The sequence below is a fragment of the Anarhichas minor genome, unplaced genomic scaffold, assembly GCF_050575085.1.
Source record: "Anarhichas minor isolate MPS153535 unplaced genomic scaffold, ASM5057508v1 ptg000026l, whole genome shotgun sequence".
In the NCBI taxonomy this organism is placed as follows: domain Eukaryota; kingdom Metazoa; phylum Chordata; class Actinopteri; order Perciformes; family Anarhichadidae; genus Anarhichas; species Anarhichas minor.
In genome coordinates this window covers 9,719,210-9,732,290 of record NW_027466472.1, presented here as the reverse complement: position 1 = coordinate 9,732,290, position 13,081 = coordinate 9,719,210, and the positions used below count along the sequence as shown (strand labels likewise).

General features: G+C 43.8%; 1 protein-coding gene across 5 annotated transcripts in view; it reads left to right on the top strand.

The window, feature by feature from the left end:
* arhgef12a (Rho guanine nucleotide exchange factor (GEF) 12a) overlaps nucleotides 1–12,443 on the top strand; it is a 36,737-nt gene extending 24,294 nt beyond the window's left edge. For 4 of the 5 annotated variants that reach the window (XM_076100231.1, XM_076100232.1, XM_076100229.1 and 1 more), the window contains 29 exons: nucleotides 40–141; nucleotides 1,457–1,567; nucleotides 1,691–1,789; nucleotides 2,275–2,317; nucleotides 2,620–2,725; nucleotides 2,879–3,016; nucleotides 3,152–3,184; nucleotides 3,848–3,962; nucleotides 4,053–4,158; nucleotides 4,246–4,449; nucleotides 4,530–4,668; nucleotides 4,750–4,782; nucleotides 4,873–5,024; nucleotides 5,277–5,423; nucleotides 5,658–5,743; nucleotides 6,491–6,616; nucleotides 6,863–6,977; nucleotides 8,259–8,359; nucleotides 8,587–8,664; nucleotides 8,843–8,918; nucleotides 9,006–9,173; nucleotides 9,384–9,471; nucleotides 9,562–9,639; nucleotides 9,734–9,828; nucleotides 9,923–10,141; nucleotides 10,270–10,506; nucleotides 10,629–10,858; nucleotides 10,973–11,048; nucleotides 11,162–12,443. In XM_076100231.1, the coding sequence (XP_075956346.1) occupies nucleotides 40–141; nucleotides 1,457–1,567; nucleotides 1,691–1,789; nucleotides 2,275–2,317; nucleotides 2,620–2,725; nucleotides 2,879–3,016; nucleotides 3,152–3,184; nucleotides 3,848–3,962; nucleotides 4,053–4,158; nucleotides 4,246–4,449; nucleotides 4,530–4,668; nucleotides 4,750–4,782; nucleotides 4,873–5,024; nucleotides 5,277–5,423; nucleotides 5,658–5,743; nucleotides 6,491–6,616; nucleotides 6,863–6,977; nucleotides 8,259–8,359; nucleotides 8,587–8,664; nucleotides 8,843–8,918; nucleotides 9,006–9,173; nucleotides 9,384–9,471; nucleotides 9,562–9,639; nucleotides 9,734–9,828; nucleotides 9,923–10,141; nucleotides 10,270–10,506; nucleotides 10,629–10,858; nucleotides 10,973–11,048; nucleotides 11,162–11,172 (3,312 nt within the window). In that variant the 3' untranslated portion in view covers nucleotides 11,173–12,443. The remainder of the gene's footprint in view (nucleotides 1–39; nucleotides 142–1,456; nucleotides 1,568–1,690; nucleotides 1,790–2,274; nucleotides 2,318–2,619; nucleotides 2,726–2,878; nucleotides 3,017–3,151; nucleotides 3,185–3,847; nucleotides 3,963–4,052; nucleotides 4,159–4,245; nucleotides 4,450–4,529; nucleotides 4,669–4,749; nucleotides 4,783–4,872; nucleotides 5,025–5,276; nucleotides 5,424–5,657; nucleotides 5,744–6,490; nucleotides 6,617–6,862; nucleotides 6,978–8,258; nucleotides 8,360–8,586; nucleotides 8,665–8,842; nucleotides 8,919–9,005; nucleotides 9,174–9,383; nucleotides 9,472–9,561; nucleotides 9,640–9,733; nucleotides 9,829–9,922; nucleotides 10,142–10,269; nucleotides 10,507–10,628; nucleotides 10,859–10,972; nucleotides 11,049–11,161) is intronic. The other variant, XM_076100230.1, reaches the window with a different exon arrangement.
* The last annotated feature ends 638 nt before the right edge of the window (nucleotides 12,444–13,081 follow it).

Genomic DNA, 13,081 nt, shown 5'->3' with positions numbered 1-13,081 from the left:
AAATAGAAAACACTAATTCCACAACTGTCTTTCCCCCAGGACTCTCTGTCCCCGACCACAGTCAGCAGTCCCTCTTCCTCCCGCCTCGTCTCGCAAATCATTGGAGCTGAGGATGACTATTTTGATTCAGATCAGGAGCAGGTATTTGTCCACAGTGCAGAATTAACATCTATGGCAGTTCCGAAAGGTAGTAACAGCGGGCCCCAGTGAATGCTATTGTGACGTGCACTTATGCACGCTAGTTATGAAGCACACACACTGTGGGCGGGCGTCTGTTTATAACAAATGCATATTTGAAAGGCGTGGCTGTTTACTCGGGTCTTTTGCAAGAGATTTTGCACCAAAACTAATCACTGGGCCTATATCGTCTCGTCAAATAGTGACTTGACATTAGACAACATCGACATTCATATTACAGCAATCATCATTGCATTTCTGTGTATGAGAAAAATATCTGAAATTATATATGTAAATTTTAATATTTTTTATAGTTTATGTAGAATATTCATATCATTTGGGATATTTTTGGATAGATTGCTACTGAAAAATTAAAACCATGATGGAGATGGGTTTGCTTTTTTGCCTGCACTCCCTATGGGCCTTCTACCTTACGGGCCCCAGTGCAAACACACTGCAGGCGCTGTCTATATTTATATATGTGGTCCGGTTCAGACCAGACAGTAACATGCAACTTGGGTGAACCGATCACAAGTGGACAGCTCTAAATACAGGTGTGAATGCACATAAGACGAATGGAGGACGCATTGAGATACGATCGCTCAGACCACTTTTGGAGGTGGTCTGTCCCACATTCCTAGCTGTGTGTGTGTGTGTGTGCGTGTGCGCGTGCGCGTGCGTGCGTGCGTGAGAGACTAATCGAGTGATGATGGTGGAATGACTTAACTTTCGACTGAGGTAATCCGTTGCGTTGTTGGAGGTGGTGGTGATGGGGATATAAGAGCCATCTATTGCTTCTCAAAGCTATCCACCATCTTCCACAGTCTGTTCCCTTGAGGCAAACTCATAATTTGGCACTGAAGTGTGTGTGTATATGGCGACAAACCTCCCAAAACACAATTGGACACTGTTAATTTGTGTTGCTGCCTCCCACCGGTTAAAATCAACAACACATTTGGTCTTTACAAATGGAAATGATGTACGTGTTCATTTGCATATAGATCAGGGAAGTGAGATCCGATCACAAGTGGTCGCCCGAGGCGCGTGGAGACGCATTCTAATGCTTGGTGTAAACTGAGTACTACTTAGAGCTGTCCACCTGTGATTGAATCACCCAAAATGCACGTTACATGGGACGGGGACAATCCTAATACGAAACTCATGGCTCGATGCTGTAATAATAAACTTTTCTTTGCAATAAATGTCTAAATAATACTATTTAAATTCACGTCACATGTGAAGTCAGCGAATGCAAACTGTTGTACCGATTTTGTTCCAGACAAATGGCCAGTGTCACAGCTTTAACAACATGGAGCAGCTCAAGTCTCGTCCCGCCCACCTCGCAGCCTTCCTTCACCATGTCATGTCTCAGTTCGACCCCGCTCCTGTGGTAAGACCCTCCTCCTTCACACCTTATAATAATCTTTTATGTATTTATTTCCTGTTTTCATGCAACCTGGCAGACACTACCGCTCACCATTTGCTTTAATAAATCTTTATCTTATGTCCTTAGCTGTGCTACCTCTATGCTGACTTCTACAAGCAGACCAACTCCAAAGAGACCAGACGGGTGTTCATGGACCTCCACACCTTTTTCATTGACCGTGGAGCGGTAAGTACAGTTCTTGTTCCCTACTGTGAAATATGGGCAACGCTACACGTCAGATTCAAGCAATCCTCCGTCTATCTGTCACACAACTGATGAGATTTTGACAGAAACAGGTGAAATGTTACATGTCACCACATCGCGTCAAAATGGCACTAATTACACCGAGCACGGCCCCAACATCTGTGGTTGTTTTCTTTAAGTCCGAAGCTCAAACTCCAATCTAAAAACACCACGATGAGATTTTTCTGATAAAACATGGAGTGATACACTAATAGCTCACAGTTAACACCACATTGCCCATTTACAAGTTAGAATAAAGTGATACATCTGTCACTAATTGACTGTTTCATTATTCATAGGTCATAACATGATTATGAGTGCCTTCATTTATTATCTGTACTCGCATTGACATTTTATATTATTTGAAAGAGTTTTGCTGGACTTCAGTGTATTTAATTATTTATCTTTATTGTTTTTCCGTTTTACAGAATTTGAAAGTTGCTGTCCCTGAATCCATCTCTACTGATCTCGGTAAGTACGCCGTGCTGCCGCTTCATTTGCTCATCTGCCTGGAGCCATTTTGAGGAGGCAATTTCTTCTGTTACGGTCACCTTTTGTGCTTCTGTTGGCTCACTTCCTCCATTTGGCCATCCTCATTATACAGTCCCTGTAAGCCATGCACACTCCCGACCAAGGTGTTAAAAAAATCAAATGCTCTGATGGGTTGGAAAGTATTGCTGAACCTTAATAGGGCGTATTTAGTGTGCACTTGACATAATCCTGTTAGAGACTTGGCGTACTGTATATATGAGAGTGTGTGCGTGTGTTTGCAGACCGCCGGCGGACAGAACTGATCCCTGAGGAAATAAACAGACAGCATGTTCAAACACTGCAGGACTCTCTGCTCCCTGACATCCAGAAGAACCTTGAGGACTTCAGGTAAACCTGTCAACTCAGAATTTCTATTTTCCATGGTTTAGTAAGTTCTGATGAATTGCAGAACTTGAGGATTTGGTTCTCGCATCAAGGAAAATTGAAAAGAGCATTATCAACCAAACAACTGTGTGTGACTTGATATGTTGGCACATGTAGGCAGAAGCGCAGTATGGGCCTAACGGTGGCTGAAGTAGAGCTGTCCAGACTGGACCAAGAGAGAGTCAGAGACCGTGTCGCTCTGGAGAGAGAGCGCTCATACGCTGAAAACATCATCACCAAGATAGAGGACATCCTGTAAGTAGCACATGCAGACACGGTTACCTGACACACAGGCCATGCATGCAGAGATATGCTGCTCGGATGCACAAATATCTCACGTTTCTAACCATTACCAGCTACTCAGTCTGTTTTCCTTTGTATTGTTTATAGGTTAACTACTCAGACCACAGAGGAAGAGAAATGGTGAGCAAACTTATATTGTGGAGCCTTTGGTTGATTGATATGAAGAGTATTTCTCAAAGCATATGATTGGGATCATTTAGGACTTCAGGGGCTCTCACGGCCCCTCAAACCATCTGTGGGTTCATTGCATTTTCAATCTGTAATGTGTCCCACAATAATCCTAAATAACTCTCAGTATTTATTACTTTATTAGACTGCTTGTCTCCTTTTAAATTAATTCTTTAAACAAAAAAGAAGAAAATCTAAATGCTAAATGAATAATATCTCTCAGTGCTAGTCATGTTTTTCAACCTTTAAAGTTTAGTTTTGCATTTTTTTTCGGCCAAGAACACCGAACATATTGGTGTCATCCAAGCCCTATTCTACATCCCCCGCAGTTTACAAATTAAACACGCGGGCCGTCCCTTAAAGAGAACATGTAATTTATGCAGTGTGTTTATTTTAAATAATTCAAAAGTGTGACTGATTGAAACTTGTTTGAAATGCCATATGTTCGCAGCATACCCCAGATGGTTTGTGTAGCAACTGTAGAGAAGGACTGGTATGACATATGGTGCAAGTCACAATGTGGACACTTCCAATCTTAGCATCCTGTTTGTTTTGTCAGATATAATTAAAATGGAGCAACTAAACTAAAGAGTTGCCACTTTTGTTTTCATTTAGCACTACAATGCAGTATGTCATCTATACGTACATGAAGCACCTTGGTGTGAGGGTCAAGGAACCTCGGAGTCTGGAGTCCAAACGTGTCAGGATCAACTTTCTTCCCAAGATCAAGGTAGTTAACATTACTTTTTGCGCTTTTGCCCTTCTCTCTCTCTCCCTTTATCATCTACCTGACACTTCCCTTGTTGTTAATACATTACAGAAAAGCATCAAGACAGAAAAGGAAGGAGAAGAGAAGGTGAAGAAACCCAGGTTTCCCAGTATCCTTGGACCTCAGCGTCGGCCCAGCCGCATTGAAGCAGCATCTGGTGAGTTAGGACTTACGATTGAGCCAAAATTATGACACTGCTTCAAAAGCTTTTTCAAATTTTGACGCCATTTTTCTCCTCGTTCAGTAGGTAAAGCCTTGGATGGTCGCCCCCGGCCGCAGAAACAGTTGTCTCAGCCCACACTAGGGGCAAGTGATCACATGGAAGCCGGTCGTCTCAGAGGCAGCCAATCGAGCGAGGGCTCTGAACTCGTACACTCCATGTCTATCAACTCCTCGTCCCCAAACAGCGCCACCTATAGCTCAGACACTAGCCGAGACACTGATATGGGTGAGCGACTAGATTAAACTCGTCGGTGGAAGAAGAACACAGAGGAGGCGATGGATTTTAACTTGTTACTTGTCTCTCAGGTGGGACTCCGACCTCAGGCCCGTCCAGGCTGAGTGACGGCCTTCAGTCCGACCCCCTTGATGGGTTGCCCTACTCTGCTCCGCAATTTGACCTTTACAGCCTGGACCAACTGCAAGAGGATGACAGAGAAAGCGACAGGTGCATTTACAGTCAGTTTAGCAGTTTAGCTCCCTTAAGAAGAGAATATCTATTTTTAACATTGATTTTACTGTTTTGCAGAGCCCACGAGGGAACACCAAAGGCCATAAGAAGGTGAGGATACCTGATCATTTTCACACTCGCATAAAATTCATCCAAGTTGTTAGTTGCCAGATGAGGAGCTAACTCTCTGTCTGGCCCTAGGCTCGAGGGACAGGGTGCAGCTGACGTCCAGAGTGAGGACGACCAGGGAACAGACTCTGAGCACGACCCTCCAAACTGGCAGCAGCTGGTGGGGCGAGAGATCCTAGCGGGCCTCAGGCCTCAGGAAATCAAGAGACAGGAAGTCATCAATGGTGAGGACATGGCTTACCACTTCACATGAAGTTACAATTCATTTTAACCAGATCTGATAGAAGTGGTTCCACCTCAATGTACTTAAAATACTGTTGTTTTATGGAATATGATGAGTAGAAGGGAGAAGAGAGAGATATGCAGCAGCAGAGCATCTGCTGGGGTCCAACCCAAGTTGCTGTCAAATGTTGCATCATGTTGAGTTGTGCAAATGATCTGCCATCTTCAATCAACGTCTTGCATTGTGTCTGCAGAGCTGTTTTATACAGAGCGCGCACATGTAAGGATGCTGAGAGTTTTGGACCACGTTTTCTACCAGAAGCTCTCAAAAGAGGCCATCCTGCCTCCTGCTGATATCAAGAACATCTTCACCAACCTGGACGACATTCTACAGCTGCACGGTACACATCCTTAAAACCTATCTGTGCATGACTGCTCTTGAACCATTAAGATTCAGTAAAAAAAAACACAAACTCAAAAGTAAGGTAGTGAGAATTAATATGAAGTTTAAAGTAAAACTAACTACAACAGCAGCACACACGGCACCCTCACATTCTCATGTTGTATCCTTCATCTTTGTCATCCTATGTACACAAGCACACACTGACAATTGGTGCCTCTCCTTTGACTTTCAGTTTCAATACTGGAGCAAATGGCGGCCGTTCGGAAGAGAAATGAGTCTTCAGTAATTGATCAGATAGGCGACGACTTGCTCTCCTGGGTAAGTCCAATTCTCAGGCTGAAATTGTGGTTCCTCTTTCAAACATTTTCTGATATTGAATAAATTTCAATATGACTGATGTGGTAGGAAAAAAACAAAACCGTATTGTTCACAAACATATTGAACTGCTGTCCGAAATTGCTTTATAGCGAGAAAAAGATGTTGACGTTGGCGTGGGATTGCTTTCTTCAGCCTCTATTCTGATCATTTAGAAATGTCATGCGTATGTAAAAATGGCTGTGTACAGTTCAAATATGACAGAGAAGGGGTTAACACGGCATTCTTGAATCCGACACCAAAATCCTGAAAGTCAAAAACCTTCGACGAGACACAAAAGAATAACTCGGCCAAGAAATGTAATCACGGTGGAAGCGAGCGAGTGAAGTGGAAGCCTGTTTCTCAGTAAACGGTTATGTCAGTCAGTGCCCTAGATTTGGCTGACATCTCGATATCATGTGTCATACATTAAATGTGAGGTAGCTGCGCTTCAGCTGGCAGCCTCGTCTAAAATGTCTCCGTGGGGTAGAAGTAGGGTAAATGATGCCCCGAGGGTCCGAGCATTGATCTCGTCTACATTTAAACTTGAGCCGTCTCTGCCACGAGGTCTTAAGCCTGGCCCCCTTCTGGGAGTTGCTTGCTCATTGTAGTGGCTATGTTCTAGACACTTCCATAGCAACTACCCACCCCCTGACCCAGATCGAGTGACTGATCAGCGTCTCTGTCCTGTCTTGGGTTGGGTGGTTACAGTTCAGCGATGGAGAGGAGGAGACGATCAAGAAGGCGGTGGGGACGTTCTGCAGCAACCAGCCGTTTGCTCTCGAGATCATCAAGACCAAGCAGAAGAAAGACTCGCGGTTCACGTCGTTCGTGCAGGTACTGACATTATGCTTTCCCAACTGGTTCCATCTGTGAAACGTGTCGTTAGCTGCCGCACTGAATGAAGGCTCAGAATGCATCACGCAGAAGAGTTAAAGACACGTGCAGCTGAAATGCCAATTCTCTGACGCTACATTTAGTATTGCTCAGTCACGATTTTTACTTGTTCAGAGATGTATTTTGGCTTTTTGCCGACAGCTTAAGTTCACCCATGCTGATTTAATTTGTTTTATTGCTTTGCAGGAGGCAGAGAGTAACAGACTGTGTCGCCGACTGCAGCTTAAAGACATCATTCCTGTAGAGATGCAGCGGCTCACCAAGTACCCCCTGCTACTAGAGAACATCGCCAAGTACACAGGTGCTGTAGTGCTGCCTTACACATCACAGTGCACCTGGTTATTTTACTGCACAAATGACTCCACATATACTAACTGTGTGCATGGTGTTGGATGTAATGATGATTCAAAACAAGATGTTTGAATAAACCAGAATGTGGATTGAATGATGATAGAATCGCTGAAGCTAAAGATTATTTTCATTTTTGATTAGTTCACAGATTATTTTTTCGATTAATTGTTTGTTTCATAAAAATGTCACATTTGAGAAGTTGAAACTAGTAAAGAAAAATTGGGGCGTTTCTACTTTAAAAAATGATTTTATTGATCATTTAAAATGATTACGTTAACTTTCTGGTGTTGAACTAATTGCTGCAGCTTAATAAACTAGTGACGGTAGTATAAACAGTGGACGCTTGGACATGCATGAAGCCTTAATGAAGTCAACCTGCCCGCTGGAGGAGACACAGAACAGATTTGTACATTTATACAAACCACTTACACAGAAGCACAAAAACGGATCCCTCTCCTCCAGTCTTATTCACACACGTCAAAGTTTGTCACAAATACTTCGTCAATCACTGATTGTGATTTACTTTTAAAAATGACAGTTTCAAACCACAATTATACTTAATCCCTCCACTATTTCATACAATTATAAACCCTCCTAACTTAACCAGAAATAATTTCATGCTCCTAGTTTCTCTGCACTGCATGAAGAAGAGTTCAGTTACTGTTACCTCTCTCCTGTGAACCTAAAATCAATTAGATTGTATGAGGCAATTAATTCAACATGGAAACTAACTGTACGCATGCTGTGAGTAACCAAGGAAACAGGTAATACAGGAATAATACAAAGTTTGTATTTTATATTTAGAATGTAATAGAATAAAATAGATAAAGATGGAACTCCACAGATAGAAGAAAGTGGATGAAAATGAACAAAATCAAGTCTTAAGCAAGGTTCTGTGTGGCAGCATGTTGCCAACAAGTGAATTACAGAGACAAATGGGGATATTAGCGTTTTAATGCTCATGGGGAGCGGCTGTGCACATTTTGGGAAACGTCTCACCCATTATTTGGTCCATCATGTTAATCTTGGCTGGGGTTTGGGTGTCACACAGAGAGAACGCACTAACGATAAAGTATAACCAGCTATTACAGGGTCATAATGCCCCTCTGCTTTATCTTAATGCTTTTGAACGATGGTGTGCTAATGGACAGAGGAAATATCCGTTTGCCGGTCAGCCCCCTGCAGAACTGTGGAGGCCTTGCTTCTTATTTGATGTCATAATATCTTTCAGACAACGCCGTGGAGAAGGACAAAGTGAAGCAGGCAGCAGACTGCTGTAGGAAGATTCTCAATCACGTCAACCAGGCTGTTAAGGAATCTGAGGACAAGCAGGTAGGATGTTTTTTTAAAGTCTTGCTTTTTAATTTATGCCATCCCCTTGACTTTTCTCTTCTTCTCCTTAAGTCTCATCCTCAGTCGTCTCTTTTTTTTTTTTCATCTCTACCACAATTTATTTTTCCCCACTACCTTCTTTGCTCCCCAGGCAGCGGCTTCCTTTTTAAAGAGCGCTTACTTATCCCCTTTCCCGTGTCTCCATTTTCTTTTCGTCCTTTCTCTAGAGGCTGGAGGACTATCAGAGAAGATTGGACCTCTCTACTCTCAAGCAGACAGACAACCCCATGATCCTGGAGCTAAAAGTGGGTTATCTACATGACCCTTTTAGCGCCATTTAAAGCACACTCGCTTGTCATACACCCACATACGCTGTATGAAATATCTGCTCGGTAGAAAGCTAGTGCTGGTGGAGAAGGCTCCATGGACCACTAGCAAGTACTTATAAGCTTTACATTTATTTTCCCATTCTACCTCCTTCAGAATTTGGATTTAACCAAGAGAACGATGGTGCACGAGGGACCGCTGTCATGGAAAGTGAACAAGGACAAGACTATTGGTTTGTAATCGGCACATTATAAGAGTTTGATTGTTTTATATTGCTGCCGAAAAACTAAATACAAGTCATTTCTCTGTCTCCTTTCAGAGTTGTACACCCTCCTGCTGCAGGACATCTTGGTTCTGCTACAGAAACAAGATGAGCGTCTGATCCTGAAGTGTCAGAGTAAAAACCTGGCAGGCACCGCAGATACCAAACATATCTTCAGCCCCATCATCAAACTCAATACTGTGCTGGTGCGCTCTGTGGCCACAGGTCAGTTAACACACAATCTTTTGGTCTGTTTTGCATTTTTAAACACGGCGGTACAGTAACTTGATCAAAACAAAGAACGAAAGCACGCCTCACTATACAACATCCAGGCAACCCTGAATACGGGATCAGGAAGTCTAAGGCTTCATGCATGTTGGGCAAAATTGTGCTTAATCTCACCCTGAACCTTCTGCCCACACTCTCTCCTGCCAGACAACAAGTCCTTCTTCGTCCTATCCATGTCAGACAACGGAGCCCAGATCTATGAGCTGATGGCGCCCACAGTCTCCGATCAGAGAACGTTAGTCCACATTTTGATTGATTAATTGAATTTGCATTGCTCCAGTTGTTAAATAGGCTAATGACTCGTTTTTTTTCTCCCTTGCACAAGGTGGCAGCGTCTAATCACCCAGAGAGCTGATGCCATGAAAGTCAAACCTCACAGCGTCATACCATTACCTCAGACTGAGTATGTTGTTGTTATCACCTTTCTTATATGATCCAATCAGATTGTTCTCAGGCTTCGAGCTTGCTATTTACATAAGATGTTGCTTGTGTGCCAGTGGGGAGCGAGACGGTGTGGAGATCATTACAGCAGGTGTTTCCAGGCTGAGTCGAGACCCAGACCGCACATCCACCGGCAGCACCCAGTCCACAGGTAGCTGGAGACGCATGCTTTTCATCCATATTGCTTTATATATTCTATCCGAGTCGACTGTGCAGATAATCCTTATCTAATTACAATCCCTCAGATAAAGAGAGCAGTCCGGCGCCTAGAAGTGTGACGCAGAGCTCTCTGCCAGGTAATAATCCATTTGAGGAAATAAAGGCAGAGGAAGAGGAGGAGGAGGAGGAGGAGGAGGAGGAAGGCTTTGTGGACCCAGAGTTTCCTTATCGAGCGGCGGAAGACGGCATAGAAGGAGACTCGTTTAACATGTTTCCCTCCAGAGCAGACGAAGCACTGAAAACATGTAAGCACACAGAACAGATGACTCAACATGAAATCGGCTCAATCAATCAGCTGCACACAGACATTGTATGTAGGTTTCATAACCCCCCCCCCCCCCCCCCCCCCCCTTTTTCCTCATCGTTCCCTCAGTGGCAGCGTTGAAGCAGGTGTTGGTGACCCAGCTGATGTCCCAGGAGGCTTTAGAGCAAACCAAACGCTCCACGGGGGTACGTCTCCTCAGGACCACCTCTCTGCGGACACCCGTAGACAGCCGCGCTCGGGGGATGGTCCACAATGGCTCGGAGAAGATTAGCTCCCAGACCGAGGACCCGACTCAGGACCTGGGCTCTGGGGACACGGGCTTCTTTGATTCTCCTGAAGATTATGGTAAACCTGGACAGTTTGAACAATTTAGCTGTTATTAGTTACTTTAATTACTTTCTCAGTGCTCTTTGTCTCTCCTTGATCCTGCAGTAATAGTACTAAATCGCATCATTTGATTCTATCAGCAGGGTATTTAGTCCTGGGGGGTTACGGCGGTCCAGGGGAGAGCAGCACAGACGATGACATCTTGGCATCAACCACAGGAAAGCAGCTGAGATCCTCGCAAGGCTGTGCTGCCGACTCCGGCATCAACTTGCGCTTTTCTTCTACGTCACAGGCCGGCAGCCTCTCCTCTTTTAGCAGACAGGTCTTGTCTCACCTCAGAAACCTTCAGGTCAACCTCAACTATCTGAAGGTATCAAACAGCCACCGAGCAACACCGACACACATTCTTATGAAAACAGTGTGCCGTTTAAACATTGTGGTCATTTGTATTGTCTGATCTGACCGGGTTGTTTGTTTCTCTCAGGAGGTTGAGGCCAAGTACAATAATCTAATACGCCAAAGGCCAGAGAGGTCAGCAGCAGACACGGATGGAAACAAAGGTAGCTCAATTCATGCTCAGTGTCAACATATGAATTACGAGATGTTAATATATGAATCACAACCCTTATCCGTCTTTTTTCTGATCCTGCACCTCCAATTTGTTTTCCCCCAGATAAGAGATAGTGGAAGACAGTACCGCAGCTTTTAGCTCTGGTCCCAAAGAGGAAGGACCGCCTTGTGGTCTGTTCCTACTTCTTGTGTCCTGGACATTCTGGACATCCTATAAGCTTGTCCTCTCACTGCTGAGCCCCCTGTCTTTCATCACCCTCGCCCACGGTTGCCACAGAGAATGAGAGACTTGAGTGTGAGCAGAAATGTTTGAAGGGTGGTGTCATCTTTGTGACCCCCCCCCCCCCCCCCCTCCCCCCCCATCAGCACAAGGCAATCAGGAAAGTGGGATTGCCCCGAAAAAACCTCACCCCTCTACCAGACAACACCCATTTTCCCCGGACCTCCCTGCAAGAAAGAGAACTTATACCAAAATGTACAAAGATGTGTGTTTAGAATATATATATATGAAACACAAAACAAGAAAAGGAAAATTTTAAGATAATGTATTAAGATTTTTTTTATCCCAAGATGTATTTATTTTCTTTCTTTTCATTTAAAAAAAAAAAAAAAAAAAAGTGTTTCCAACATTGCTTGCATGCCTTTGGCCATGGTGTTACCGTTTTGGCTGCTTTTCCTGTTTCAGTCAATCAGGGTTAGTGTGAGTGTTGGGTGCACGCTAGCATACAAGCACGCTAGTCTAGCGTACCCTGATGAAGGGGCAGGATATATTCAGACTGATAGAGGCCAGACTTGCACTGGCGATGGCTAGATCCCATTGTGTTAAAAACTCTTGAAACGTGTTAAAGTCTAGAATTTCAGATAAATTCTAGTTGTGGTGTTCACTAGAATGAAGAGTCTGGAGGCTCTGATCTGGTCCTGTTACATTTTCGTGCTGCCTCTTTCTTCCTCCTCCTCCTCCTCCTGTGAGGGGTATTTTGCCTCTCGGCTGCTCCTCTTCTCCTATGCGTGTGACCCTCCCCCTTTCTTTTTCCTGTGAACACTTTCGGGTGTCATCCTTCTCCTTTTCCCCACAGCCCAGTGTCTTTCATGCTTATTTATCCCCTCCCACACTCTATATGTCGTGCTTCTTCATTTGCATTTGGGTATCTTGCCCCCCCCTTCCCCTCCTCCCCCTCCTCCTCCTCTACAAGGAGCGCTCATGCTCTTTCTGTATCAGCTCCTGACAGAGATGCTGCTTCTTTCTGCTTTCACGGCGATGCTGATCCGACTGCCTGATATTCTAATAATGTCATGAAGTTCAACATATGTAAAATGATCAAGTTGGAAGGTAATGCATAACTTTAATAAATAAATGGTGCCATGACACATTCAAAAAAGGAAAACCTTGATTTTTCTTTTCCCCATTTAGGCTTTTATGTGCACCTGATTTTGTATGAATTTCATGAAAAGGTGGTCGGTACAACCACAAGTATATTTTACTTGTACAGCACTTATTGAATGACACTTTAAGGAATGGAGAAATGATTAAAGACTTAAAACATGAGAACGGTCAAGGACACCTGAGCATTAGTCATGATGGATAAGCGAGTGTCAAACAAAAGCCTGTCCTTGAATTTGTTCAGTGAAATACGTCTGTATATTTAAACCTAACGACGTCCACTGGTCGTACTGCATGTACTGACCTCTTGTCCTTACCTGTATCAGATGGTATAAATTTCTCAGATGTCAGTATCGTTCTATTCCCTGCTGATGAGATGTCACCTCCATACGTCCTCATGTAAGATTTAACGTTAACAAGCTGCCCTAATATAATCCCTTTTTACACGGTGTCATAGGTCCTAGCTACCAAATAGCCTAACTTCAGTAAATGCTTTATATTTAAACCAAAAATAAGGGATTTTATCTTAGCCACTTGAGAGAAACTGAGAACAAAACTATCACCTTGTGGCGACCATGTCTAGCAAAAAGTTGCCTTTATACACATCCTGCAGTTACACTGAGCAACATTATTGTAGGCTTT